Below are 27301 nucleotides of genomic sequence, written 5' to 3'. Positions count from 1 at the left end.
ACTATGTAGAGTTCCCTGGGGCTCAAGGATAGTATAGAATAGGGGGCAAGATAAATAAAGCACATGAGGCGGGAGGGCAACATATGTCAGAGTGAGCGGTCAGGAAGGGCTTCCCTGGGGCAGTGAGTGGGTTGCAGTGGAGACCTGCAGAGTAGGTGAGAACTGGCTATTTCAAGAGGCAGGAGGGGAGATGGTGAAGTGGGCATGTGACTCTCTAGGCAGAAAAAAAAAAGGTTCCAGAATGTTAGTGCAGGGAAGACAGAAGAGCCCGAGCTGGAGCTGGCAGGTGGAGAGGCCTCCATGCGATGCCAAGGAGCACGGACCTGCCCCTGAAGGCAGTGGGGCATCCTTGAAGAGTTTCAAACAAGGGAGTGTCCAGATCACACTGATATCCTACAAGCTCGACTGACTGTAGTTGTAAGGTACGGGGGAAGGGTAAGACCAGAAGCCACCAGGAAAGGGACATTACAAAAAGCAACCCACAAAGACTTCTGCAGTATCAGCCATATGTTACATAAAACGTATCTATAAATACATATAATATATAAACATTTTTAACCATATAAACTGCAATCCTAAGTGATTATTATATTTTATTATATGTTACATTTTAAAAAATATTACCTTTTTAAAATTTAAAACACTGACAAATTGGCTGTTAGTTCTAGCAAGCAACCCTATTTAAAGAATGGGCCATGGTTTGAGTGGCCTTCTCTCTTTATTCCTTCCAAAAGAAATGTCTGTCCAAGGATATGTGAATATTTAAAAATCCATTTTAGATTCAAACATTAACAACCACCAATAAATATTACCCAGCAACTCTTAATACAAAGGCCACTTTCAGTAACTGCCTTTGGGGTGATGAAGTTCAGGAAGAGAAAGAAGTATTTCTGTCCTCAGAAGATGGTGCTTTCTCTTCTACAGCAGTCTCTCACCCCACACCCCAAGTGCCCACAGTAACTTACAGTGCTTGAAAGAACAGAGACCCACCTGGACCGCCTATTGTAGCTTCTGCCTCGGTGATAACTGTCGCTCCTCTGGCTTCTACTTCGACTCCGACTCCTGCTATAGTAGCTATCGTAAGTGTAGGACCTGCTTTAACAGCAATAACAAACACTAAATCTTCCCATTCAAATACTCATATGTTCCCGTTTCTTTTTAGCTTCTTAACTGTCCTCTTAGAACATGGGCACTATGTGACAGTAGGAAGACACATCTGCAGAACAAGTACTGGAAACATTTAACAACTGCCCCAAATCAGACTTACCATATTAAACAGAAAAATGTTAGTTTCTTTTCTGCATTGAAAAATATCACAAAATTAACACTGAGTTAGTTCAATTGAATCTCGTGGATCTTATTAGGCAATTATAGTCAATAAATCCCTGCCATTACAATTCGACATCAATTATCACTTTTGACACTAGAGCACAATGGACCAACAGATTAAAAACTGTTCAAAAAGACAAACGTATGTTTTTCAATAAAATACAACACCTTTTAAAAGGGAATTAAGGGCTTTATAAAACAAGGCCCTTTTAATTCTGCCCCCGCAGGTGGTTTCCCAATCCCTGTCCATACCTGGACCGACTGTGGGGATCGTACGAGCTGCTCCTGGATCTGCTCCTGCTGGACGTCCTAATAGTAATCACATGAGGGGCTATCAACTTGTGGATCAGGACAGGCTGTATCAAAAATCTAGACATTTATTTGCCCATCAAGGAGAAAACACAATGCAATCCGGCAGCTATATTTATTTCATTTTCATATCAAAAGTATATTGGAATTTTTTTAAAAAGCATGTTGGATTTCATAAGAAAGGTTGTAAGTTTTACACAATTCTTCTATGAGGTGCACATCAAGAAAGTCACTGGGGAGGAACTGGGTGGGGAAGGGGGAAGACACAGGTGGGACACTTGTAAGTAAAATGAAGCTGCAGCAGTGGTAAATACCTGAGAGGCAAAAGAGGGCTGGAAGAAGCTGGGAAAACCAGAAACTTGGGGTCACCCACCATACGCACACTTCTTCCTTTGTCCTCTTTTAATAGTCCTCCTCTCCCAATATCTAACCCGAGTCAAGAGATGACTGCAGATGGAAACTTAGGTTAAAGAGGATGTACTGGGGGTTCAGGTAGCAGTCAGGGCCGCTTTTAAATATTTCTACTGCTTCTCTTGCCTCACTCTGATAAGATCCCATCTTGAGAATAGCCAGTAAGAATCCAATAGCCCTTTGAAAGAAAGAGCTAGGTGAGAAAGTAGGCCTGTCTGATATTCAGCGATGACAAGATCCTTTTCAACAGCTACCCCACTCTGCCTGTGCAGGGCAGGCCTTCAAAAGAAGACAGATGGAGACCACACAGTAGGACAGGATTCACAAGCTCACCTATGACTCTTGTAACTGCGGTAGGAACTGCTCCGGCTTCTTGTGCGGCCTCTGCTGTACCACCCTCTGCTCCGACTTCTGGAGTAGCTTCTTGATCTACAAGTAAGAGTGGGAAAAATATAAATCATGTTAACTCATTATGCTGTTAAAATTAATTACTAGTAGGGCAGGAGGGGGAAAACCCAACAAGAGGAAAGGTCTCTGGAAAGGTCTCTCACGAACTCCTCACAGCGGGTATCACAGAGACGGCTAATGAGGGTTTAAACTGAACAGAATGAAATAAAGAGAAAACAGAAAAGTCTGATACAGGTATGTTCATAGGAGCCCTATCTGTAATACCAGAAGAGGAAACAATCCAAATCTCCATTAACAGTAGAATGGGTTAAAAAAAATTAACACAGATATATACTGAAATATTCTAAGGTAGGAAAATGAACTTACAGCTGCATGTATCAACAGAGGTAACTCTTGGGAACATAATGTTGAGTGAAAAAGGCAAACGTAGAATATCTATACATATAAAAAAGGATTTTGTTTGAAAACAAGCAAAAGCAACATTATATATAGATAGAAACATTTATAGTAAAACTACAAAGAAAAACAACAAAATTATAATAGTTTAGAATAATGTTTAACTCTAGGAGAGAAGAGAGAAAGCAGGGTAGCATCGGGTAGGACTACATTAGGTATGTCAAAGCTCTATTTTTAAAGCTAGATACCATTTAAAATTATTTTTTATACCTTAATCATTAAAAAAATTTATACCTATTTAATATTTAATAAAACAAACAAGAAACTTAATGCAATTTTGCCCCCACCCTGCTTCCCCTAGTTTATGCCTGCCATTCAGGAACTGAACAATACCCCTGTGTATGTGCTACTCAGGTAATATCTTCATAGGTTTTATTCAGTATGTACTTATGTTCTGGAAGACAGATGCAGTTTATTTGCAAAGACACATTCTGTTCTCATAAGATCCTAGTCATTTACTCAACAAACAATTATAGAGCGACTCTGTTAGGTGAATGAAAGATGAGTAGCAAACAGCCCCTGACTTCACTGAGTTTGCAGGCCAGAAGGGAAGTCAGGCCCACGTAAGTAACCGAAACAGGGAGGCAAAGTTTAGCTATCTCAGTCTACCACCTGTGAGCTGCCCAACTTAAGAGCAAATTTCTTAGCGTTTCTATGCCTCACTGTCTTCATTTATGAAATGAAATACCACCCACTCCAAAGGCAGGGGTAGGAAGGCAGATGAGAGTGGCCAGCGTCACCAACAGCTCAGAGCTGTCGGAGCGTAAACAGTAAGTACACACCGAGCAGACAGGAGGCTGGAGTAGCTCAACAGGCACCTTCATCTAGAATATGAACCCGGAGAGAAAAGGCCAGGATTCACCAGCTCTCTGGGCCTTGCTGGGAGTCAGAGCAGGAGGAGGTAGAGACGCCAACAACTCAAGCATGGAATGGTCTGAGAGGGAATGAGGAGAGCTAGCAGAGGGCTTCTAGAAGGAGTGAAGGGACTGAAAACCTGCCCTGGCACTGGCCATGCGGAAGTACCTGAAAATCTTAGTCAGCTGAGTGAGATGGGGGAGGGAAGGCACAGAATACAAACAGCAAGCAACTGAAAAGTAAATGGGAGATGGTTATTGTAGATGGTAAATGTTGGCTCCTATTTTTAAAGAAATCTGGGTAAGGGAAGAAAATGACTGATAGATAACTAGGAAGAAAAAAAGTTAAAGATTCTTACTGCATTTTAAGTTCAAGTGATGAAAAGTCAAGCACAACGTAATTAAGGATATGAGTCAGAGGCAGTGAGGCAAAACCATGAAACATTTACAAGGAAAAGAAAAGAATACAAATTACTTATTAACTTCATACCACCATCACCAATTTTTTTTAGTTTTAAAAATGCTCATTCTATCTGCCTGCCAATGCAGGGGACACGGGTTCGATCCCTGGTCCGGGAAGATCCCACATGCCACAGAGCAACTAAGCCCGTGTGCCACAACTGCTAAGCCTGCGCTCTAGAACCCGCGAGCCACAACTACTGAGCCCTCGTGCCACAACTACTGAAGCCCGCGCACCTAGAGCCGGTGCTCCACAACGAGAAGCCACCACAATGAGAAGCACGCGCACTGCAACGAGTAGCCCTCGCTCGCTGCAACTAGAGAAAGCCCCCGTGCAGCAACGAAGACCCAACGCTGCCAAAAATAAATAAAATTAACTTATTTTAAAAAACCCCAAAAAAAAAAAAAAAATGCTCATTCTCTGCATTAGCCAGTCTATGCTGATGACAAAAGTTAGACGTAACCTGAACCCAAAATCAATCAATCAATCTTAAGATGATCATTTTTACCATTTCCGGCCCCTTGAATAAAGATCAACTAGATGCATGTCCTCGGCAGCTAACTTTGCCTCTCTGGCCCTCACCCTCCACTTGTATAAAATGGAGGGTTAGATTACTGATCTCTAAATCCTACATATTCTGTAAATGCAAGATTCCCTTCTAAGGCATCACTAACAGTAGAGAGAGCGGCCTCACTCCTTTAAAAATGGAGAACTTGCCACCTATCACAGCAACTCACTGCAATTGCCATGGAGCTTTAATTGACAGCAATAGTTATTTTACCCTGAGCCCAAATTTCTTCCCCTGAAATCTCCACTCCCTGTGTCTTCAGTCTGCTCTGTGAGTCACACAGCACAAGCTTTCTCCTTATTCCCTCCCAGATACTGGGAAATAGTGATCTTGTCCCTAACTCTGAGGTTCTTCCAAGCAAAACAATAAGAGACTCTCCTTGGGAGAAAAAAAGGAAAAGAGAATAATGCTCACCGATAAGATGAGGTGGAACTTCTCGATCGACTTCTTGAGTGACTGTAGGAGACAGACCTTGTTCTGTGCCTTGATTTGGTCTCAGATTTACTTCGAGATCTACTTGGACTCCTGGACTGGCTGTCACCATCCCGACTAGGTGTCTGCTCATCACTCGAACTCTCCTGATTTCTTGGCCTCCGGTTTAAGCGTGCTGTCTTTCTTACTTCATCAAAGAGAGACCCAGGCCGAACTTTATTTTTGCTTTTAATTTCTATTCTCAAGCCTTGTGCTTTCATTTCGGGCACAGCAGTCAGTGCCTTAACTTCCACAGCACTTGATGTCGTAGCAGATGGTGCTGCCAGGTTCCCCACACCTTGCAGGGGCTTCCACTTATTATCCATAAGGCTGGTCTGGCTTTTCTCAGCCACCTCTCTCTTCACAGTGCTTTCTACAGCAGTGGCCAAGCTGGCGGAGCTGCTGTCCTGTTTTCCCACCTCACCCACCGTTTTGCTTTCTGACATGCTGCTTTCCTGTTTTCCCAACTCTGCCTCAGGATGCTCTGTTGGCATATCCTGCTTTAGAACAATGCTTATATCCGGGGTGTCAAGCCTTGAATTTCCTAGAGGGGAAGCCCCCTCGGCCTTTGCTGGGGAACTCCTATCAGGAGTGCAAATCTCCATGTTGTCATCTGTTTGAAGCATATCCTCCACTCCGCTTGGGATGCTCTCTTCAATATGCTGAATGTTCGGGGGAGAACTGACTACATTTTCCTCAGTGTTTAAAGCTGCGGGAGACACACTGAGTTTACTATCATCTTTAGTAGGCTGATCAGTATCCGATGAAACCATTATTGGATTATGTTTACCTGAAAGGTTGCCATCTTCACAGGGCTTCTCAGTTTGGGGAATACTTTCTTTTACGGCTTCACTGTTTTCAGAAAGTTGTTTTTTCGCTTTTGCTTCCTGAGTAACTTGCTTTTCATTAATCTCCTCCTCCTCCTCTTCACCAAATTCTAGTGGAGGCTGCCAGTGAAATGCCTGTTTTCGTTTTGGAGCCTTGTGTTTTTTATCTTTTTTCCCTTTCAATTTCTCTTTTGCTTTTTTGGTATGTTCCCTTTTAAGATGCTCCTTTGAGCTGTGTTTATGCTTGTGTGGTTTTCCTCTACTGTTTTCTGAATTGGAATAGAACCCCTCAGAATCAGAGGTTGATGACCGCTGTTTGCTTGATTTCCAGGCACTATTACCATCAGGCAGTAAAGTATTTGCTGAAGACTTAGCTGCTGGTTTGGCTTTGATGTGAATTTCACCCAACTCTGACTCCGAATCTGAAGTGGCTTCACCTTCCTCCTTATCAGAAGATGGCCGGGAATTATTTTTACTGTTTTTAGTTACATCTTGTTCAGAATTTGACTCAGAGTCCCATTTACTCCCAGCATAATTCTTCCTTTTGGGCTTACTGGCATTTCTAAAGTGATCGGAAGGACTTTCTTTCAAAGTTCTTTTTTTTGAATGAGAGCATTCCCGTTCAGGCTTAGATTTCTCTTCATCTCTGTTTTTCTCTTGTTTATTATTCATGTCCATTTGGACTTGCTTCTCTTTTTCCTGGGCTGACTGTGTAACCCGAACACTTGACTGTTCACTGTCTGAAGAATAATCTAAAGATGACCTGCTTTCACTGTACTTTCTATGACATGAAGATTTGTCTCTGCCTTTGACATATTTATTACGAAGTGTCTTTTCAGAGCTGCTGCTGTGCCTTTTATTTGAGGTGTTATTTTTTTTCCCATTGGATCTAAATTTTCTCTTGGCTCGTCTTCCATCATCACTGCTAACAGAAGAGTATGAAAATGATCTACTGCACCGTGAGCGGTCACTGTATTTATTTCGTGAATGAGATCTAGACGAGGGAGACCTAGACCTTGAATGTGAACTAGCTAAACTTCGAGACCTTGTGTATGACCTGGAATAAGATCTACTCCTAGAAGATCTACTCCTTGACCTTGGTGAACTTTCTGAACTTCTATCACTGTATTTTGAATAAGCGCTCCGATCACTTTCTGAATTTTTTTCTCTTTTATGGTAGGATGATGAACTACCAGTCTCTTTAACATTTGCTAAACCATAAGTGCTTTGGATGGGCAGCAAATGGGTTGTTTTAGCTTTCATTTCCTGGATTCGTTCATAAGAGGGCTTCCAGGGCTTCTGTCCAGGCTTCCACCTTGAAGGAGGGGGGCTGTCACTCAGTGGTATTACAGGAATATTTTCCGCCACCACTGGTTGTACTAAAACATTTTCATTTTGTGTCACTGTTGCTCTTAAAGGTTCTGTTTTAACAGGTTTATTTTCACTTAACTGAGAGGCTGTTGCTCTTGGTGATTTTGATGCTGCTCTTTGGTGCCCTGACTGAGAACTAGATCTGGACTTTGATCTACTTCGAGAATGTGATGAGGATTTTGATGGAGTCCTTGATCTTGAGCTTCCTCTAGAATAAGACTGTGAGTGAGATTTTGATCTGTATGAGTCTCTGCTGGAATGGGTTGAAGAGCTCTGGTCATCCTTATCAGATTTAGACCAGTCCCTCTTGGACGAGTGATGAGATGACAATGAGGAAGAACGAGATCTCCTTTCTCTATCACATGAGGATTTCACTCTTCGGGTGGAAGATTTTAAGGATTCTATGTCAGATGGTACAATAATCCTTCTCTTCTTAGTCTGTTTGTGTCTTCTGCAATGTTTCTGCTTTTTAGCTTTCTTTTTATGCTTAACCTTTTTCTCTTTTCTGCGTTTTTTATGGTGACCATCAGAGTGTCTTGCTGTACTTAGATCTGAATAATATCCATTATAGGACCACGATCGGGATCTCTGGGACAAGCTTCTTTCATCCCATCGGCTTGAACAGGGGTCACTTAACCTATAGAAAAGGACATAATATGCATGCAATTATTTCCAAGCACGTTTTCTATGCTTTAAAATTAAAACACATTTGTTGTCAGTACAAATGCATCAGCAAAAGCTTAGTTAACAACCAAGTACTGACTCTGTCAACACTTTAAGCACACGTAGGAAGGATAAATCAACAGCTGATAGGCCTGGTCCCGACCTTGTAATTTCAAAGAGATCACTACTATCAGATCACTACTATCAGACTTACAAAAGGATTTTTTTCAGAGCCAAGCCAAGAATTTTCAAATTTGATAGGAAAATAGTTTTGAAAAGCAAACCAACTACAGCAATCACAAAAGCACTGCTGACCTACTGAATTCCTGGCTATCATCCATTCAATAACACTCTGCCTCCAGGAATAATTTCTGAGGGAGAATCAAATCAAGTTCCCAAACAATTCTGTTAATTCTCTGCAGATACAGGATAACTGCCTGAACTTTAGGCGAGGCCTCTTTCTTTTTTGGCTGCACGGCTTGTGGGATCTTAGTTCCCCGACCAGGGATCGAACCCGAGCACCAGCAGGGAAAACTCCCGAGTCCTAACCACTGGACCACCAGGGAATTCCCGAGAAGGAATTCCCGGGAATTCCTTAAAAACATGACTACTGTTTTTATCTCAGCCTCACAGAGGTAATCAACAATTTTCCCCTAAGGTTTTAGTTAAACTACTTAGTACAGAAATTAGGGGAAAAGTACATGAAAATAGATGCAGACTTTAAAATATCTCAGTGGTAATGTCAGGGCTCAAAACTGAGAGTTCTCAGTGCCACTGTGTCTACACCACTTCCACACAGCAGACGCACACCTTTTCCTCCCTCTTCTAACTTCGAACCATTCTGCTGGATGCCCACAGAGAAAAACAGAATTCTACCATGAACAATTACACACGGTCCCATTGGTATATTTTACACTAGCTATTCTGGGGCCAGCCCCATTTCTAAAATAGATACTGCACTGTGGAGTGTCACTGAAGACAGGAGATGGATACACTTCTGAAGAAACAAAAGTTCCTGGGGTCAGAAGTTAACACACACACTGGGTACAGATTTCCCTATCTACCCATTTATTCATTAGCGACTATGAGAACAGGCTAGGAAAGAATCTGCTATATAATTTTTTTTTAAAGTCCTGATTATTTCTAAAATTGAACAAGAAATCTTTAAGAAATTCAGGAGGGTTATAGTCTTGTGAGGGAAAACAGAATTTTGATTTAAGCGCACCCAAAGTCAAGCAGCCCTCCTCCCATTTCACCAAGCATTCCCAAATGTATTCTCTTTGGTCACAGTCTAATTTTAAAGGTAAATATTTAGTGAAAAGTCCAGAAATATGTCTCTATCCCCTTAAGACTTAAAATATAGAGGACACAGGATTGTACTTACTTATCTCCTTTACTCCATTTTTCTCCACTAGGTGGTCTATATGCTCTTAATCTCTGCATTTCTTCTTTCCAGTGAGGAGGAGTTTCACTGCTATCATCATCATCTGATTCGGAACAGGATCTTGATCTTGGAGGTGTGTGATAGCGCTTTAAAAACAAAGTTAGGAATAACTATCTTCAAAATATCTCTTAATTGTAATCTGCTATAGGACAGAGGTAGGTATAAGACCCAATCTCTGACGCCATTCAAAGGCAATAACGACTGAAGTACCAAGAAGGTGGTATGAAGTTGTGTCAAACTAAAAAAAAATGGGAAAGCTGGAGATTCACCTGTAATCACACACAAAAATTTCCTCTTTGAAGTCCTAATGGTTATATTCATTAGCCTAGATTATTCAATATACTAACATTTCTCAGCATACTGATTATTTCACATTCACTTCATATTCAAACCCATTCCAACACTAATCTAACAGCAGTGCCTTCCCATAACTACATAGAATACAGCTAGCTCCTTGGACAGATTTTGGACTATACCTAAGATTAAAGCTAGGATTTTGCCTATAGGTAAAAACATTTTACTGCTTAAGATAAGTAATTTGAAAAAAAGTCCAGTTTTAACACACATACAATTGTGCCCCTTCCTTTAATCTTCCGTCCAGACTTTGATACAGATGGTTTCTGATCACTTACAATGGGTGTAATATCAGGAATCTTCCTGGAAAAGAAGATTGAAAATTAAAAAAAAGCAAATGCTAGGCAGTTTTCTCAGTGTTTAAATGCAGAATTTATGTTCCTATCCTACAAAAACACTTCATTTAGATTCAACACTTTTGTAGAATGAGGCACTCCACATAACCTAATTTTCTAAGCAAATCCTTTAAATACCAAAACTTAAAAAAAAAGTAACCCAACTGAGTAGAAATACACGATACTAGTATCTATCTTTTAAAGTACAGAACTACTTTCAAAAAAATCCTTTTTTAGATGTCTCTTGTCAAAACAGTAATGTTCTTAGGGAATCCTGAGGTATTGTTGACTCTAATGCTCAAGTGTTTTTAACAGTTTTAAATTTTATTTTATATATATATTTTAAATTATTTATTTATTTATTTTATTTATCTCGGCTGTGCTGGGTATTAGTTGTGGCATGTGGATCTTTACTTGCGGCATGGGGGATCTTTTAGTTGCAGCATGCGGGCTCTTTACTTGTGGCATGCGGGCTTCCAGTTGCGGCATGCGTGTGGGATCTAGCTCCCTGACCAGGGATTGAACCCGGGTCCCCTGCACTGGGAGCACAGAGTCCTACCCACTGGACCACCAGGGAAGTTCCTTATTTTATACTTTTGATAGTTTGTTTGTCTACCCCACTTTACTATAAGCCGCCCCTCCTTCAATGCTCTGAATCTGCTACTTTATCTTATGGGTAATTCTAAGAGTACGGTTTTTATGGCAGCTACAGTCCTCCATGCCTTAGAAGTCTTTTCATACTTGAGTTTGTTTTGTATCTGTTATTATTAACATAATGGCTAGCTTTTATTGAGGACTTACTATGTGTCAGGCATTATATTAATAAGCATTTTAAACATACTTTTTTTATTGGGTAAAAATATGTAACATAAAATTGGCCATTTTAGCCATTTTTAAATGTACAATTCAGTGGCATTAATTATACTCACAACGTTGTGCAACCATCACTACTATCTTTCCAAAACTTCTTCATCACCTCATCCCGAAACTCTACCTATTAAGCAATACCTCTCCATTTCCCTCATTCCCTTAGCCTCTGGTAACCTTTAATTTATGGCTGAATAACATTCCATTGTATATATATATATACACCACATTTTGTTTATCCATTCACCTGTTGGTGGACACGTGAGTTGTCTCCACGTTTTTGTTACTGTGAATAATGCTGCAATGAACCCTGGAGTACAAGTATCTGTTTGAATCTATTTTCAATTCTTTTGGATATGTACCTAGGAGTAGACATGCTGAGTTACATGGTAAATCCATGTTTAACTTTTTGAGGAACCACCAAACTGTTTTCCACAGCAGCTGCATCATTTTAGGCTCCTCCTAGCAATATATGAGGATTCCAATTTTCTCCACATCCTCACCAACACTAGTTTTTTGGGGTTTTGTTTTAAATTACAGCCGTCCTAGTAGGTGAGACACAGTATCTCACTGTGGGTCTGATTTGCATTTTCCTAATGACTAATGATATTAAGTATCTTTTCACATGTTTGTTCCCCATTTGTATATCTTCTTTGGAGAAATGTCTATTCAAGTGCTTTGCCCATTTTTAAACTGAGTTGTCTTTTTGTTGATATTGCTCATGCTTCTGGTGTCAAATATAAGAATCCACTGCTGAACCTAAGTTCATGAAGGTTTACCCCTATGTTTTCTTCTAAGAGTTTTATGGTTTTAGTTCTTATATTTAGGTCGTTGACCCATTCTGAGTTAATGTTTGCATATGATGTGAGGTAGGGTCCAACCTCATTCTTTTGCATGTGGAAATCCAGGTGTCTCAGCACCATTTATTGAAGAGACTATTCTTTCTCCATGGAACGGACTTTGCACCCTTATCTAAAATATAATGGCCATGCAAAGTTTGAATCTCAGCATCAAAAATTAGAATTTTTATCATCTTGGGCCAGTTATTTGCTCTTTGAGCTTCAGCTTTCACACTTGTAAAACAGAGGTAACACTTCAATTTACCTCATAGGGTTTTATACGAATTAAAGAGATAATGTATGAAAAACTGTTAGTTCAGTGCTTTGCATATAGTAAGGGCTTCCCCCCAGAGCAGGGTTCTCAAACTCAAATGCTGACAGGCAGGTAATGTAAATCAGTGAAGTGGACACAATAGAATAGTTCACTTTCCACTTGATTATTCTTCCACTTGAAGAATAACAGTTCAAGCCCAGTGGTACACTTGAACTTCTCTTGGTCAGGAGACAGCAGAGATTGATATGAATAGGGACAGCACTCTGAGTAGCCACTAATTTTTGCCTTGCAGTGAAATAGAACCAATGTTTTAGAGGATTCTTCAATTTCTCAAGAGAAGACAAAAATCTGAATTTTTGTATGAGTCAACAATGTTTGAGCCAGTATTTGAGCCAATGGTGACTCCGGACACCTGGAAGCCAATTTTTAAAAATAAAACAATAATATGAAGGATAAATAACATAGGTCTATACTCCAATGTTTTCATGATCCACCACCAGTTTTCTCTTCTGCTACAGAGGCTCTTGGACCATGAGTAGGTCCCATATTTCAGGGTCTGAACCTCAATCATGGGGGACCAGATATTGGATGTTCTCAGTGTGTCCACTATGCCCATCCTCTCAGAGACTTACACTGCTCACCTAATCCACATGCCACTGAGGTACTAACCAGAGGTCAATATAATAAATGACACTGGGAAAAAAAAAAATCTAATGGCCATAGATGTATGGGTTTCTTTCTGGACTCTCAATTCTATTCCATTGGTCTCTGTGGTGTCTATCCTTATGCCAGTACCACACTATTTTTTTTTTTTGAATTTTATTTTATTTTTTTACACAGCAGGTTCTTATTAGATACCACACTATTTTGATGACTGCAGCTTTGTAGTAAATTTTGAAATCAGGACATATGAGTCCTCCAACTTTGTCTTTCTCCCTCAAGATTGTTTTGGCTATTTGGGACACCTTGCAATTCTATACGAACTTGGACATTGACTTTTCCATTTCTGCAAAGTCTACTGGAATTTGACTGAACCCATAGCTCACTTTGAGTAGTACTGACATCTTAATATTAAGCCTTGCAATCCATGAACATAGAATGTCTTTCCACTTATTTAGGTTTTAATTTCTTTCAGCAGTATTTTAGATATATACCTATAGCTTTCATTGTACAAGTCTTTCACCTCCTTGATTTAATTTATTCCTAAGTATTTTATTCTTTTAGATGTTATTTTATGGAATTACTTTCTTAATTTCCTTTTCAGATTGTTCAGTGCTGGTTGTTAATAAGTGTTTTAGAGGCATTAGTTCATTTAATTCTCATAACGACACTATGAGGTATGTACTATTATCATCTCCATTTTAAAGACAAAGAATTTTAAGATTAAGAGGTTAAAAATGTTGCCCAAGGTCACGGAAAGAAATGAAACTTGACTCTTATAACCATTTTATAGGGTTTTCCCGATCAGAAATCTGGCTCCAGATAAACATACAATATTACTATAAGAAAACCCTGAGTAAAAAGTATATTATAGTCTCTTCAGTCATTTCATATTCATGACATCATCTGATTCTCACAATGAGAGATGTAATAGGGACTCTTGGCAGGCAATTGTTAACCTCGTTTTCCTCATGAAGAACAAAAGCACTGAACCAAATGACTTGCCTATTAAGTGTTCGGCACAAATTAATGTTCACCTGGGAACCTTTTAGATGCTGAGCCAATGCTGCCACCCTCTATCTCCTCCCCACAACATTCTGATTTAATCTGCTGTATGGCCCAGAAACTGGTATTTTTAAAAGCTTGCCAAATTACTCTGAAGTGCAGCTGAAGATGAGAAAAAATGAATTAGAGCAAGTGTGGAACCCAGCTTTCGCTAAGTGAATTATAAGTGATAATGAGCTTAACTGCTGGTAAATTCAATAAGGTGGCAAGCTCACTAAGGTTGACAGCCCATTTCTTATCCTTGCATACCTTGCATTCTTAGCACACAATTCTAGCTCCCAAACAACTGATCAAATCTCAAACATTCTAATGAAATAGATCAACTTGCTATCTTTGTATGACAAAACTACCTGCCAATTATGATTTAAAATAATTCTGCAGAATATAACTTCCAAAGATGTTATGTAACCAAAGAAGAGTGATGACCAAATAAACTTACCAGCAATATTCAACCATAAATACAAGACACTGGTATAAACTACTTTAAAAATATCAGATAACAGGGGTCGGCAAACTTTTTCTTAAGAAAAGAGTCCAAGAGTAAATATTTTAGGACTTTTAGGCCAAGAAGAAAATTAAGATAACTATGTAACAAAAAGAAAACAAGTTTTCACAAATGTTTTGTCAATGAAGTTCGAAAGTATCATTTTTTGTGACACAGATCTACTAATGAGAGGAGTGGAATTCTTTTTTAGGGAGAATAACATTTCACTTCATTTCATTAGGGTTCAGTATCCCCTATCAAAGCAGATAATGTTAATACTGTTCTTCTGGTAATGCTGAGCTGTAATGAGATTTTTACATACTCCATCTCTGAAAATGTCTTTCCACACAGATGGATTTTATGTGTAGCACCTGAAATACTGGAGAGTTATAACTGCATCACTGTGATGTGTAGTGCACTGAATGGCATGTAAAGTGATGAGAGCACCACATACAAACTCTCTGCAACTCCTTGATTCTGCTGCTGTAACACAAGAACAGCCCAAGAAAAACAGTGAACAAATGGATGTGGCTGTGTTCCAGTAAAACTTTATTTATGGACACTGAAATTTGGATTTCATGTAATTTTCATATGTCACAAAATATTATTCTTTTGATTTTTTTCCACAAACATTTAAAAACATAAAAACCACATTTAGCTCATGGGCTGTACAAAACCAGGCAACAGGCCGAATTTAGCCGATGGATGACTATAGTTTGCCAACCCCCGCTAGATGACACTAAAACTGACCTTTCAAGTTTCCTACTTTCCGAAAACCAAATGGATTTGATCAATGAATGGTGTCTTATATTTTCAGAAAGAAGGATTCCACTAAAATTTGTTCACAATGAATGGTGTCTTATATTTTCAGAAAGAAGGATCCCACTAAAATTTGTTCACAATATATTATATGTAATAATAATATAATTAACAGCAAAACTACTGATACCTTACAAAGCTCACTAAAAAGGTTTACACAACTGTCATAAAGAGAACATTCAATTTTTAAAAATGAAAACATCAGTATGTTAAGCTATTAGTTCAAAGATACATCCCACTTCATAATAGCTTTTTAAAATGAGAAAATACAGAATTTAAAATATCTAATGAACGAAACAATAACCACATGTAGAGACTTGATCGTGAACAGGGACATGTGCATAACTTCTCAGGCTTCAGTATTAACTCTTCATAGGAAACTTGTCAATTACACCAACCACTTTATGGTATTTCTATTCATACATTTCCCTTAACAATTCTAAACTTGAGTCTAACACACAAAATACATTAATTACTATTTTTGGAGACCAAATCTAAAGCTACATGTTAGCTTTTCCAGTATAGAGGATTTATCACTGAGCAAGTTAACAACTGTAACATATGGGACTAAATTTTATCCCCAGTCATCACGCAATAATTTTGCACTATAAACTGGAGTATGTTTTATCACTCGATTGGATCCAAAGAGTTCAATTAACCCTCTGTTTTGACAACCAAAATCTCACCTCTAATGAAAGGCCAAATAAATGAGATTGGTAATGAAATCTTTCCAGATCTCCACTAAGAACTTCTCCCCGATCAACTTGCCAAACCCCCTCTTTCTACTAGCAGAATATGAATTTTGAAAGGTAGGGTACATGTCATTTATGAATCCAATATCTCCCCCAGTATATTTCAAAGTGCTCTATGGGTCACGCTCAATAAATGAGTGTGGACCTGCAATGAGCTGACAGAATCACCAGTCAGAGAAATGAAAACATGTAGGTTAATCATCCTTACGGTTCAGGCTCCACCGTGACAAGAGGCATATCTCTTCTTAGTAAAAACCGGTTCTCGGGCACTGGAGGAATCTCTTCTGGGCGCACCACAGGCTTTTCCCTTTTAGCATTTGAATCGATACACCTTTTTTCATTGGTATCACTCCTCTCAGAGTGACTTAGAGAGAACAAACCGAATCACCAATTAAGATGTGTAATGTCTGCATTTTATAATAATATTAAATAATATAATAATATAATTAACAGCAAAACTACTGATACCTTACAAAGCTCACTAAAAAGGTTTACACAACTGTCATAAAGAGAACATATAAAACATCAATGCAGTGAAAAAGCCACAGTACTAAAATTCTGGTAAGAATTGCCAAATGATCCTTTTTTCTTTCAGGGATTATTTTCACCTGCAAACGCATAAATCTTTGATATGAAACATCTGTGCTACCCTTGATTTGCTAGATTTCAATTTAAAGTCCACAAAATGCTATCCTTTTCAACAATAGGTAACAAAGCTAAGTTTACAGAATCACACATACTTTCCCCATTCCAGGTGTTTGTTTTTTAGGTAAGACTACCTTGCTGTTTCACACTTACCCTTTTGGGCTTATTATATGTTTATTCCTTGGCTCTTCTGAACTGCTTGCTTCCTTTCGTCTCTTTTTAGAATGTTTAACTTTTGGCCTCCTCTTATGTTTCCTTCTTCTGCTTCTCTCATGTTCAATTTCACTTTCTGAGGATGATTCTGAAGAGGAAGAGGAATTGGAAGAGGAATCCGAGACTTCTGAATGAGTTGGTTTCTTCCTTTTTTTCTCAAAAACTTTTAAGAAATATGAACAAAAATATTAGTACTGGACTTCAGTGCCTATGTTTCAGAGTAAAAAACATGATTACCAAGTATTGTAAAACATGTTTTGTATAAAGAAAACTAAAAACAAAATTTATTTATTCTTTTTTTAATTTTAATTTTTTTAAACATCTTTATTAGAGTATAATTGCTTTACAATGAATGGTGTGTCAGTTTCTGCTTTATAACGAAGTGAATCAGTTATACATATACATATGTCCCCATATCTCTTCCCTCTTGCATCTCCCTCCCTCCCACCCTCCCTATCCCACCCCTCTACGTGGTCACAAAGCACCGAGCTGATCTCCCTGTGCTATGCGGCTGCTTCCCACTAGCTATCTATTTTACGTAAAAACAAAATTTAAATAAACTTTTTTTTCAAGTTGATAATACAATTTGCTGGTGAGATTGTAAGGTAACAAAGCCTTCATGAAGTCTATATTCTAGTTGGGTCAGAGAAGAAAATAAGCAACTATATAATATGACAAATGATAAATGCTAAAAGAAGGGGGAAGTAAAGGCAGGGTAAAGGGAACAGGGAAAGTCGAGGTAATTTAAGATAACATTTGAGCAGAGACCTGAAGGAAGTGAGGGAGGGGGTCACGCAGGTATCTGAACGAAGAGTATTCCAGAGAGAAGGAACAGCCAGCACAAAGTCCCTGAGTGCTTGGCATGTCTGAATAAAGGTCAGCGTGGCTGGCAAGACAATGAATCAGGGGAAAGAGAGATTAGAGAAACAGCAGAAAGCCAGAATCCCTTACAGACCATTGTAAAGACTTTAGCTTTGGCTGATGGAGAGGGGGCCCTTGGAGAAGATGGCTCTGGTTGCTGCTGAGGACTGTAGAGGGTCAAGAGTGTAAGCAAGGAGACCAGTCAGGAAGCTATCATTGCTGAGAAAAGATTACAGAGGAGCAAGGACAGAGGCAAAGTGAACAGTAATGAGGCTATTGCTATCTTGTAAAAGATACCTGGGTTTGGACCACGCTGACAGCAGGGTAAGTAAAAAGAAAAGGTCAGATTTGAAAAGATTCCCTGATGGGTTGGATACAGGGTATGATATAGAGGCATCAGGGCTATTGCTATACTACTCGTAGGAGTTTCTTCCGCTACTGAAATCTAGGAGGTATCTTTAAGTTACAGTCTTCAACATGTGTTACCTGTATCCTAGCTCCCTCTACCCCCAAAACACTCTTACCGTCTTTTGTCGACTTCGTGGCAAGCACCCCACAGTCAATAACTCGCACATCTGCATAAGGTCTACTTGCAGCATCAGTTTTCAGATTTTCAATTTGTTCGATTACTTCAAAACCGGAAATAACTAGTCCAAAGACAACATGTACCCTGTTACAATACAAATTGAAGAAAAAATTGTTTTGACGATAATTAAGCCATGAGCAGTAATCAAGACAACTGTTATCAATGACATAGCCACAGACCTGAAAATAAGAGCGAAGTGTTTGATGTATGAAGCAACTAGAAGGGAATGAGAACTTCTGCTTCATAAAAGGAAAAAAAAAAAATCTCAAACTGGGCCTTAGTTTTCTGCCTTAAAAACAATGGTTCTTAACTATTTTAGAGTAAAGAGTCTGATAACAATCAGATTGCACTTGATACTCAGACACCATCCTTACAGGGCCACTCAAGAGCGCATGCCTGAGAAGTTCACCCATGAGCCCACGCAAAGACCCCTTCAGTGACATGAGAGGTCTCAAGACCACTGCACCCTGTGATCCTTAGGAAGAGCTCGGCTATGAGAGATTAACCCAGAGATCAAGAGCACCCCCTTGAGGGTTCACCCATGGTCTAATCTGTCTTGGATTGGCCACCCAAACACCTCTCCAAGATAAAAAGAACATAACTCTTACCCATCCAGGTGTGGAGCAGGCTTTGTGGTACTGTGTAACAAACATCAACATAAAGAAGATGGCAAAAACCAGGTGTTCAGGTGAACAGAGCAGAAGGGTTTAAATCACAGCATGTAGAGAACAAAGAGGTAAAGATAAAAAGATAGGGGAAAAAGTTAAACATGATACACACCTGAACTTAATAAGCTTTTAAAAACAGCAACAATAGTCATTTTACTGATTTAAAAAAAAACCCTCAAGATTATAATGAATTACAAACTCATATCTCTCTCCAACATGAAGACTATATATGTATACATATATGTGATATAGGTTTGAAATACACAGCATAAATATACATTAAAATTAAAGTTATTCTCAAATCCAAAACAACGACAACAACAAAAACAAAAACAAACTCAAAATTTATCAAGATAATTAAACAAGAATAAAAAACACCTAGCCATTTGCTTATGGAAAGAAGTGTGACCAACACTTAACACTTGCCCCACATACTTAAATGAATTTTTCTATTCATTATTTTTCATACTGAGTTAGTCTGCATCTTTTAGGCAGGCAGATGGAGGCAGGTCTCAGGAGTCCTGTTTTCAGAACTTCCTGCCCCTCTTCCTTCACCTAAGGTGACCCTCTGCCACTCACAGCAACTCTGAAAATGCAGTAGGGAGCAAACCTTCAATCTGCCAACACTCTGACAGCAAACTAAGTAATCACGGCATCATAGACACTTTAAATTTCCATGGCCCAGAAAACACCCAACCGGCTGCTTCTATAGTCACAAACTGGCAGTCATTCTTGGGAAGTCTATGGGGTATATTTGGTTAAGATGTTTTGAACCCAAGCTAGTTTTCCCATAACACTTTCACAGATCTTCAGATTACGTGAATTACAGTGGGAAAAAATTCAAAAGCAGATAACTAGACTCAGAAGTATCTATCACAAACATCTTAGTTTATAAGAAAGAGAAATAGTATTTGAGAGAAAGGTCACTGGATTATCAGGCCATGTTAAGGCAGTCAATTGTACTAGAAGCTCCCTTACCAATTTTTATACTCATTTTAAGGCAATTCTAAGAAACGTAAGTCAGTAAAACACAATTTTAACCTTCACAACAATGTTAAAAATCATTATTCTACCAGGAAATGTAACACTTATACTTACATTAAGAATATTCAGTTCTGTAAAAGCACTACAGAATTTAGTTTTAAAAAATTAAAATATCAACTCAAGAAGTGCCAGAATTTTAAAGGGAATCTTGAGTTTTAAAACCACTAGTCTCAAATTTTCCTTAGATGATTGAGAAGTGGTAGTTTAAGCCAATGTAACAATAAAAATGAATAAAAACAGGCAGAAGAAAGAAAGAAGAAAAAGAAAATCTCGCGAACTGGTGAGTCACTGATGCTTAAATCATGAAACTAGCATCCCAAAATTACCTTGGACAAGAACTTTAAGATAGAATTGTGCTTCCCATAATTAAAAAACTTTACCAAGCACAGTAAAGATAGTAAGAAATTAGTACATACGCTAGACAGTGATTCCACTGTATGAAAGATGGAAAGAGGTAAAAATTTTAAAGGTAAAAATGTTCTACAATATAAGGGATCAAGGGTCTCAAACATGCAGTAGTGAAAACAATGATTTATTGATTAGATATATTCCTCTTCCTTGGTCCTTTCTCTCACAATTCTCAGATATTCTGGTAACGGGGAAAAGCCTACAGATCGTCTTAAAACACAAACAACCCAATTCAATTTGCATCCTGGCTAACAGGAGTGCTATGAAAACCACCTCAGAGCAAACCTTTGGAGCAAACAGTGAGATTAAAACATCTGAGCTAACTGCAGTGATGGAGGAACATAATACTTGAAACTCAATTTGAGGATAGAACCTTTATGGACAGATTCAAGTTTTGTTTTTAATTCAAATGAAAACTGAAGACAAACTTGGTCCTTTAGTGCAGTAGTGAAGAAAACAAATGAAGACAAGAGCAATTCTTTCAAGGACAAATTTCACCTGGCCAACTGTGCCTAAACTGGTGGGAATAATTAAGTCCATTACTCACATCTGCAATTCAGGATGCAGAAGTACAAATTTATGCTTTAATAGGGTTAGACTACATAATAAGAATACTGAAAGTATCTTAACAAAAGCCCCCTGGGGTTCTCAGCCCACACTCTAAGAGTAGAAATTCCAATGTAAAGCAAGCTTGCTGGCACTGGGCTGATGGGCAGGGGGAAATGATATGCTCGGTCCAAGCCATTCAATTCTACTAAAATGGGCAAAGAGATCTCATCCCGCCAACTCTTAATTGTACTGATGTTTCAAAACTATACAGCTGTAAAGACCCAGGGAGTGGTAACATATGCTCGGTAAGTTAAGACCTTAAGGCCAGAGACTATCATAAATATGTAAGTTTATACATGCTTATGAAAACATACCTAAAGGAGAAACAACCACAAGAACATTTTAAATTAGAAAAGCTTTCAATATTTTCACATTTCCATTTTCTCCTGTCACTCAAACACTGATTTTCTAGTTTCCCTCACCTATGAATCTGCTTTAAAAATATATGCACAAGGGTTCATTTAAACCTTGTAAATCTTAGAAACTGAAAAGTATCACTGTTACTCCAAAAAACAATCTATATATTATTTTTTTACCATTATCAAAGCAGCTTTCGGCCTTATACAGAAATTAACAGTTCTGTACTGAAATGAGATCTAAACCATTATATACAATATAACCCACCCCCCAAGATGTGTGGAAACTTGGTGGTAACAAGCCACTGAAATTAAAATTATACTTCCCAGGATTAACCATGAACAATAAAACACACTTGTTTTACATGTACTGCTGCCACAGATCAAGCAGAAAGGTTTTTTTCTTAAAATGGTTCAATGCACATAACAATAGGATTAAAGAGATAAAGGCAAAGAAAGAAAAAGAGAGAGCCTTAGAGTAATGAGACATTACCTTTGGAGCGCACGGTGTAACACTCTTTCTGTAAATTTTACACAAAAATGGCAAGAAATAAATTGTAATACACTTTTAAGACAAGACTGAATCTATGTTTTAATATCAATATAACTTTGAAATTAAATACTTTCAAGTTTTATGCAAAGCAAGAAAGCTTTTAAAAAAGGAGGGCTCTAAATTTTCTTTCACATAGGATATGTATGTAGAGATGAATTATGTTTAAGAAAAGCATTGTGGTTGAAGTGGGAATCTGCTCAGGTCCCTAATATTGTAACACCAGAGTGTGAATAATAGCTAGAAACAAAACATTATATATTGCTTTACAAATCACAGAAACTGGCTAAGTCATCAACTAACATCCTTCTCAAAAAGAGAATAATGTATCCTGAATACATACATAAATAAAAAATCTGAATGCCCAGGAGCAGTTACTAGCAGGAGAAATCAAAAATTTCAATGGAAAGAACTGAGTTAAGAGACTTAAAACAAAATTTCAGGGAACTTTTTTTACTAATTCACTTCAAACAATTAAAGTACCTTTCATGTTTCTACATTTGAAAGCTTTTTTGGTCACACATCAAAACAGACTACCATCAGGAGTTAATGACCAAATGTTTAGACTGTAGTTTCTGTTCACTGCCATTACATACACTCTTATAGTTGTTAAGGAACTGAAAATAATAATAATAATAATAATAATAACAATAATAATAAAGCATACCTAGAATTTTAAGGATCTTCTCAAAGGATAAAAAGGCAAGAGAGGTATAAGAAAAAGTATGCTGTCAAATCTTGGCCACAGTACTTTCTTTTCCTGTCTAATCTCTGATTTTCTCCATTATGAAAATTTTTTAGTCAATGAATATACACTGTCTGACCAATTTTAATCCGATTAAACTTTAAACATATCTGTTACTATTCAGACCAAAACCTATATTACATACAGTGGACAAAATTCTTTATAGGGGTTTTGGATATATTAAATCTTGAAATATTTAAAAATAGCTTTAATTTCTTATAAAGGCATTGATACATGAATTACTGTCAAAAAAAATGTTTCAAATAATGTGGTGTTTCCAATGAATGTTGTTAAAAAAAAAAAAGTGACTCTAGTTGTAAAGTAGTATGAGAGAAGGAAACAAAGACAACCTATTTCTGTCTTAAGCAGGCTTTAACATGCAATTTTCCCCTTCAACTCCTGAAACTATCACCCCTGTAAGAGGCACCAAATTGTACAGAGTGACAAAGCTCATGTAAGGGCAATGGAAACTAACCAAGCCACGTTACAGTGCTCTACCTATCGTTCCATAAGTCACCAAAATAAAACAGCTTTAAAAAATTCAGCACTAACATTAACATAATACACAGCAAACACCATGAGATACAAAATTCCTTCCAGGTTGCTACCAGAAATGTCACACAAACACTAAGTAATATTAAGACTGGATGTTAGGGATGACACTTGATATCCAGAGACGATGGATTATGGTTAAGTGTCGTGAAATCTGTTCATGAAGAAATCCTGAAATTAACATATGAAGGTATTACCCCCAAAAAAGTAAGGAAAAAAGCCAGAACTTCTCAGGTTATTAACATTTACTAGCATTTCTTCTCACACAAATTCATGAATATGTGGAGGGAAAAAGATTTCTACCCCAAATCTACTTTTGCTACCCAAAAATATCAATATAGCTTTATAAAGCCCTTAAAACCAAACCACCCCTCAACTTCCCTTGCTCTGCTACTCTGAAACGATCAGCACTTCTCTCCCATTCAGGTAAGTAGCCATTCTTAATTGACATAGAATATATCCTAGAACTTATGTTTTCCTCCCACAGTCCTATTTATGACTGTTAAGATTTAACACACACTTTTTGTTTAAAGTTCAAAGTTTGACTTTTTGACATTATCTTATTTTCTTGTATTTTTATAATTATCATGACCACTGACAGTGGCCAACGACAAAGCCTGTTCTCCAAGGCTCTGTGGGTCTTTTCATTCCCTGGTTGCGATATGAGGCCTGCATAGACTAAGCCAAGGGAGACGAGAGCAACCGCCACTCCAACATGTTCTAACAGCAGCCGATGAAGAGACTGCAGCTGATTTAGGCAAGATGAGCCAGAGTTTCTTTGCAGCACCTTTCAGACTGATGAAAATTAAGCAATTACAACTATTTCCTTTAGGAGAGACAATATTTGCATATAAATCATGCCACATATTCAGAAACCTAGGATCAACCTACAAAACACTTTCTTCCTTTTATGTCTGCATTTTCACACCAAAATGTTTACATTTGAAAGTGGGGTAGATACTTTACAAACAGAAAAGGAAAAACAAAACTAACTCAAGGTATATACAAGACTAGATACAAGGCTTCCTGATAGCTAGGTTAGTGCTCTAACCAAGAGAATAGGTATTTAATACAAAGCTATAAATCACCTAACTAATCTTTTTAATGACTACTTTATGCAATATTTTCTTTATCCTTTTGATGAATGAAAATAAAGACAATGAAAATCAGAGTCAGAATTAATAGATTGTCATGACTGACAGCCAAAGGAAAAGAAAAATGCTTTCCTATGTGTCATATTATTCTCCAGCAATGCTTGAGGTGTCTAAAACTTACTAAAATTAAAATAAATTCAGGGGAATTCCCCTATGGTCCAGTGGTTAGGACTCTGCGCTCTCACTGCCGAGGACGCGGGTTCAATCCCTGGTCAGGGAGCTAAGATCCTACAAGCCGCGCGGCGAGGTAAATAAAATAAAATAAAATAAAATAAAAATAAAATAGAGTAGAATAAAGTAAAATAAAATAAATAAATAAATAAATAAATAAATTCAGAGCAGACTGGTCAATAAACCTATGTAGCTTACAGTGTGCAGCATTCTCTTTCTAGCTATCAGTTTCTTTAGGATTATGAGTAAAACTCCTACAACCTAGGCTGCGTATGTCTTTTCTTCCTTACTCACCATTATCTATAGAACAAAGGATCTCTAAATTCTTTTCTAGTCTAAGACTTTATAATCCTATAGCTTTTACTGTGGCTTCTTCCTAGTCTTTGGCCTAAAAAATAAATAATAATAAAAAGGACCCAGTTAACCTGGTTACTACTCTGGTCCCAGTTCTTTGAATTCCTTCAAAAATAGCTCAGCATGAACAAACCATTACTTCCTCAGTGATTCATGGGGATAGTGCCACATATCACTCCTTTCACGTTTCCTGAGAAGTACTATTCCAAAAACAATTAGTTTTCTTCTATTTAGGCCCCTAAAAGCAAAATCACTATGACTAATATAGTAGTAGATATAAGTAGTTACTGCAAAAATTACAAATAGCTTTATAGAAGATTATCTGGTTTTTATCACACATATAATTTTTCCACCCAAAGAAAGCAATATATACAAAAATATGTTTAATAAGATGATGTATATGCCTTAGGTAGGGGAGGTTTTAAATGTTTTAAGTAATGAAGACAATAGTTATTCTTGAGCACAATAGTTATTGCTCAAGAATTCTTGAGGAACATTTTGTTCAAGTACCCACACTAACTGCATCAAATTTACTCCTTAGAATTACAAGGTAACAGATTTATAACATAAACTACAAATACAATTTTGCAAGGATATGTTAAAAGTCCTTATTAACCCTATAAAACTGGAACTATAAAGGCAGTTCTTGGCATTTTATGATCCATTCTCACACTATCCTTTCTTTTTCAGGCTGCAGAACTGCTGCTCAAGGTGCCACAGGAAGAGCTGTGGGAGGAGGATGAAACGCAGGAGCCACCCCTGGGGAGCCATCAGACAGCTCAGTGACCATCAACCCTCGGAACCTCAACTTGCAGAGCGATTGATTATCTGTGGTCATCTATACAATTTGAAGATAGTACATTATACTTTTTTACTACTTCCAATTCCAAAAGGATTTGGGCTTGTAAGACATAGACTTTCAAAGATATTTCTTTCATGGGCCACCATCTCCATTTTACCTATCCCTTCTATAAAAGCAAAGAAACATTTTGTTTAGCAAAGTGAACATTAGTTTTATTTTATCCTGCAACCCCTGAGGAATTGGTACTTTTAGCTCACATTAAAAAAAGCACACACATAAAAACTTCTTAAAAAAAGAGAGAGAGAAGGATTTTTTGTGAGTGCAAAAATGTTTACTTCCAAGATTGCTTTTAACTGAAAATTCATTTCCAGAAGTAAATTTCAAACTAAAAGTAGAAAATTTTCTTTCAATCACAAGTTCACAGTGATTTTAGTGCCATCTACAATCAGTTAATTATGAAAACAAGGTTAAAAAATTTAATACTAATTTACAGGTGTTAAAATTTTAATTTGGTATTCCGTGTCAAAAAATAGTCTAATGTAAAATTAAGCTACGTAGAAAACAGACATGGCTTTAATTTTATTTGATACTAAACATTTCTAGAAAAGACTTAAGCAAGTACTAAATAACAAAAAAACAAGATATTCTAAATTTTCTGAAGAGAGAATCTCATATACTGGATTTTAACTAATGTATGTAGGTGCACGGGTTTTAACTCTAACGTTCTCTAAATAAGCTAATTAGTATATAACAATGGGAAGAAGCTGCTGCTACCTGATAAATAAAAATTTAAATGTACTGATATAAAAAAGGAAATCTAAAAGAAACTTTAGAGCCCTCAGATGGTAGCTTTTTGACCAATGAATCATTAGTTTATCATGTACACAGTTCAGATAAGCTTAAAAATGGAAATGGGAAACCTCAATCAAAGAGTAAACAGCTTCTACAACAAGTTTTTCAAAATATTTCCCCCTACTTTTTTTTGGCCCTCAAGGAGGTTAAGAATTGAAAAATACTCTAGTAAAGTAGTGTAATAACTAATACTCTATGGGATCAAAACAAGACACAGGAATAACTGTTTTAGGCCTTCCTTTTTTCCTGCACAACTCCAAGCATTATCATCTTCTACCAGCTTTCCATTTTTAGGACATTCTTAGGAACAGAATGCCCCTTATCTGAACTTTATCAGATCATGTTGGAATCTGTTTTTCACACAAACTTAAAGTGTGAGATTTATTTTATATGAATAATTTACTCCTTTAAAGACAGGGAAGCGCCATTCATACTCATCCATTCAGAAAGATGACAAAATTTTTTTCTGGTAAACCATGGAAAAATATTTCTCCAATATACATAGCATAACTGCAGAGATTTACTTCCAATCAAAAGCATTAAACTCCGTGCTAGCCAATTATCTTTCATATCTTATATCATGGGATTATAATAAAAATAGGTTTTGGAGTAGCTTTAGATAAGAATATAACTAAAAGTATGCCAAAAGTCTTTCAGATGAGAAATAAGTAAGGTTTTGGTTGTGTATACACATACACGTAAAGGTGTTTG

At 37.5% G+C, this 27301-nt stretch overlaps 1 protein-coding gene across 7 annotated transcripts in view; it reads right to left on the bottom strand.

Moving 5' to 3' along the window:
• Nucleotides 1-27301, bottom strand: part of NKTR (natural killer cell triggering receptor) — a 49140-nt gene that overhangs the window by 3396 nt on the left and 18443 nt on the right. For 5 of the 7 annotated variants that reach the window (XM_082348351.1, XM_082348354.1, XM_082348349.1 and 2 more), the window contains 10 exons: nt 18934-18963; nt 18264-18409; nt 16819-17041; nt 16229-16384; nt 10141-10228; nt 9512-9657; nt 5210-8101; nt 2383-2478; nt 1582-1638; nt 991-1095 (listed from right to left, as the gene is read on the bottom strand). In XM_082348351.1, the coding sequence (XP_082204477.1) occupies nt 991-1095; nt 1582-1638; nt 2383-2478; nt 5210-8101; nt 9512-9657; nt 10141-10228; nt 16229-16384; nt 16819-17041; nt 18264-18409; nt 18934-18963 (3939 nt within the window). Of the gene's footprint in view, nt 1-990; nt 1096-1581; nt 1639-2382; nt 2479-5209; nt 8102-9511; nt 9658-10140; nt 10229-16228; nt 16385-16818; nt 17042-18263; nt 18410-18933; nt 18964-21903; nt 21932-27301 lie in introns of all 7 variants that reach the window. The other 2 variants (XM_082348355.1, XM_082348350.1) reach the window with 2 other exon arrangements.

This window comes from Balaenoptera borealis (genome assembly GCF_965194805.1).
Source record: "Balaenoptera borealis genome assembly, chromosome: 12".
Taxonomy (NCBI): Eukaryota; Metazoa; Chordata; class Mammalia; order Artiodactyla; family Balaenopteridae; genus Balaenoptera; species Balaenoptera borealis.
The sequence above is the reverse complement of the archived record's forward strand: the minus strand, read 5'-3'. Positions and strand labels throughout refer to the sequence as shown.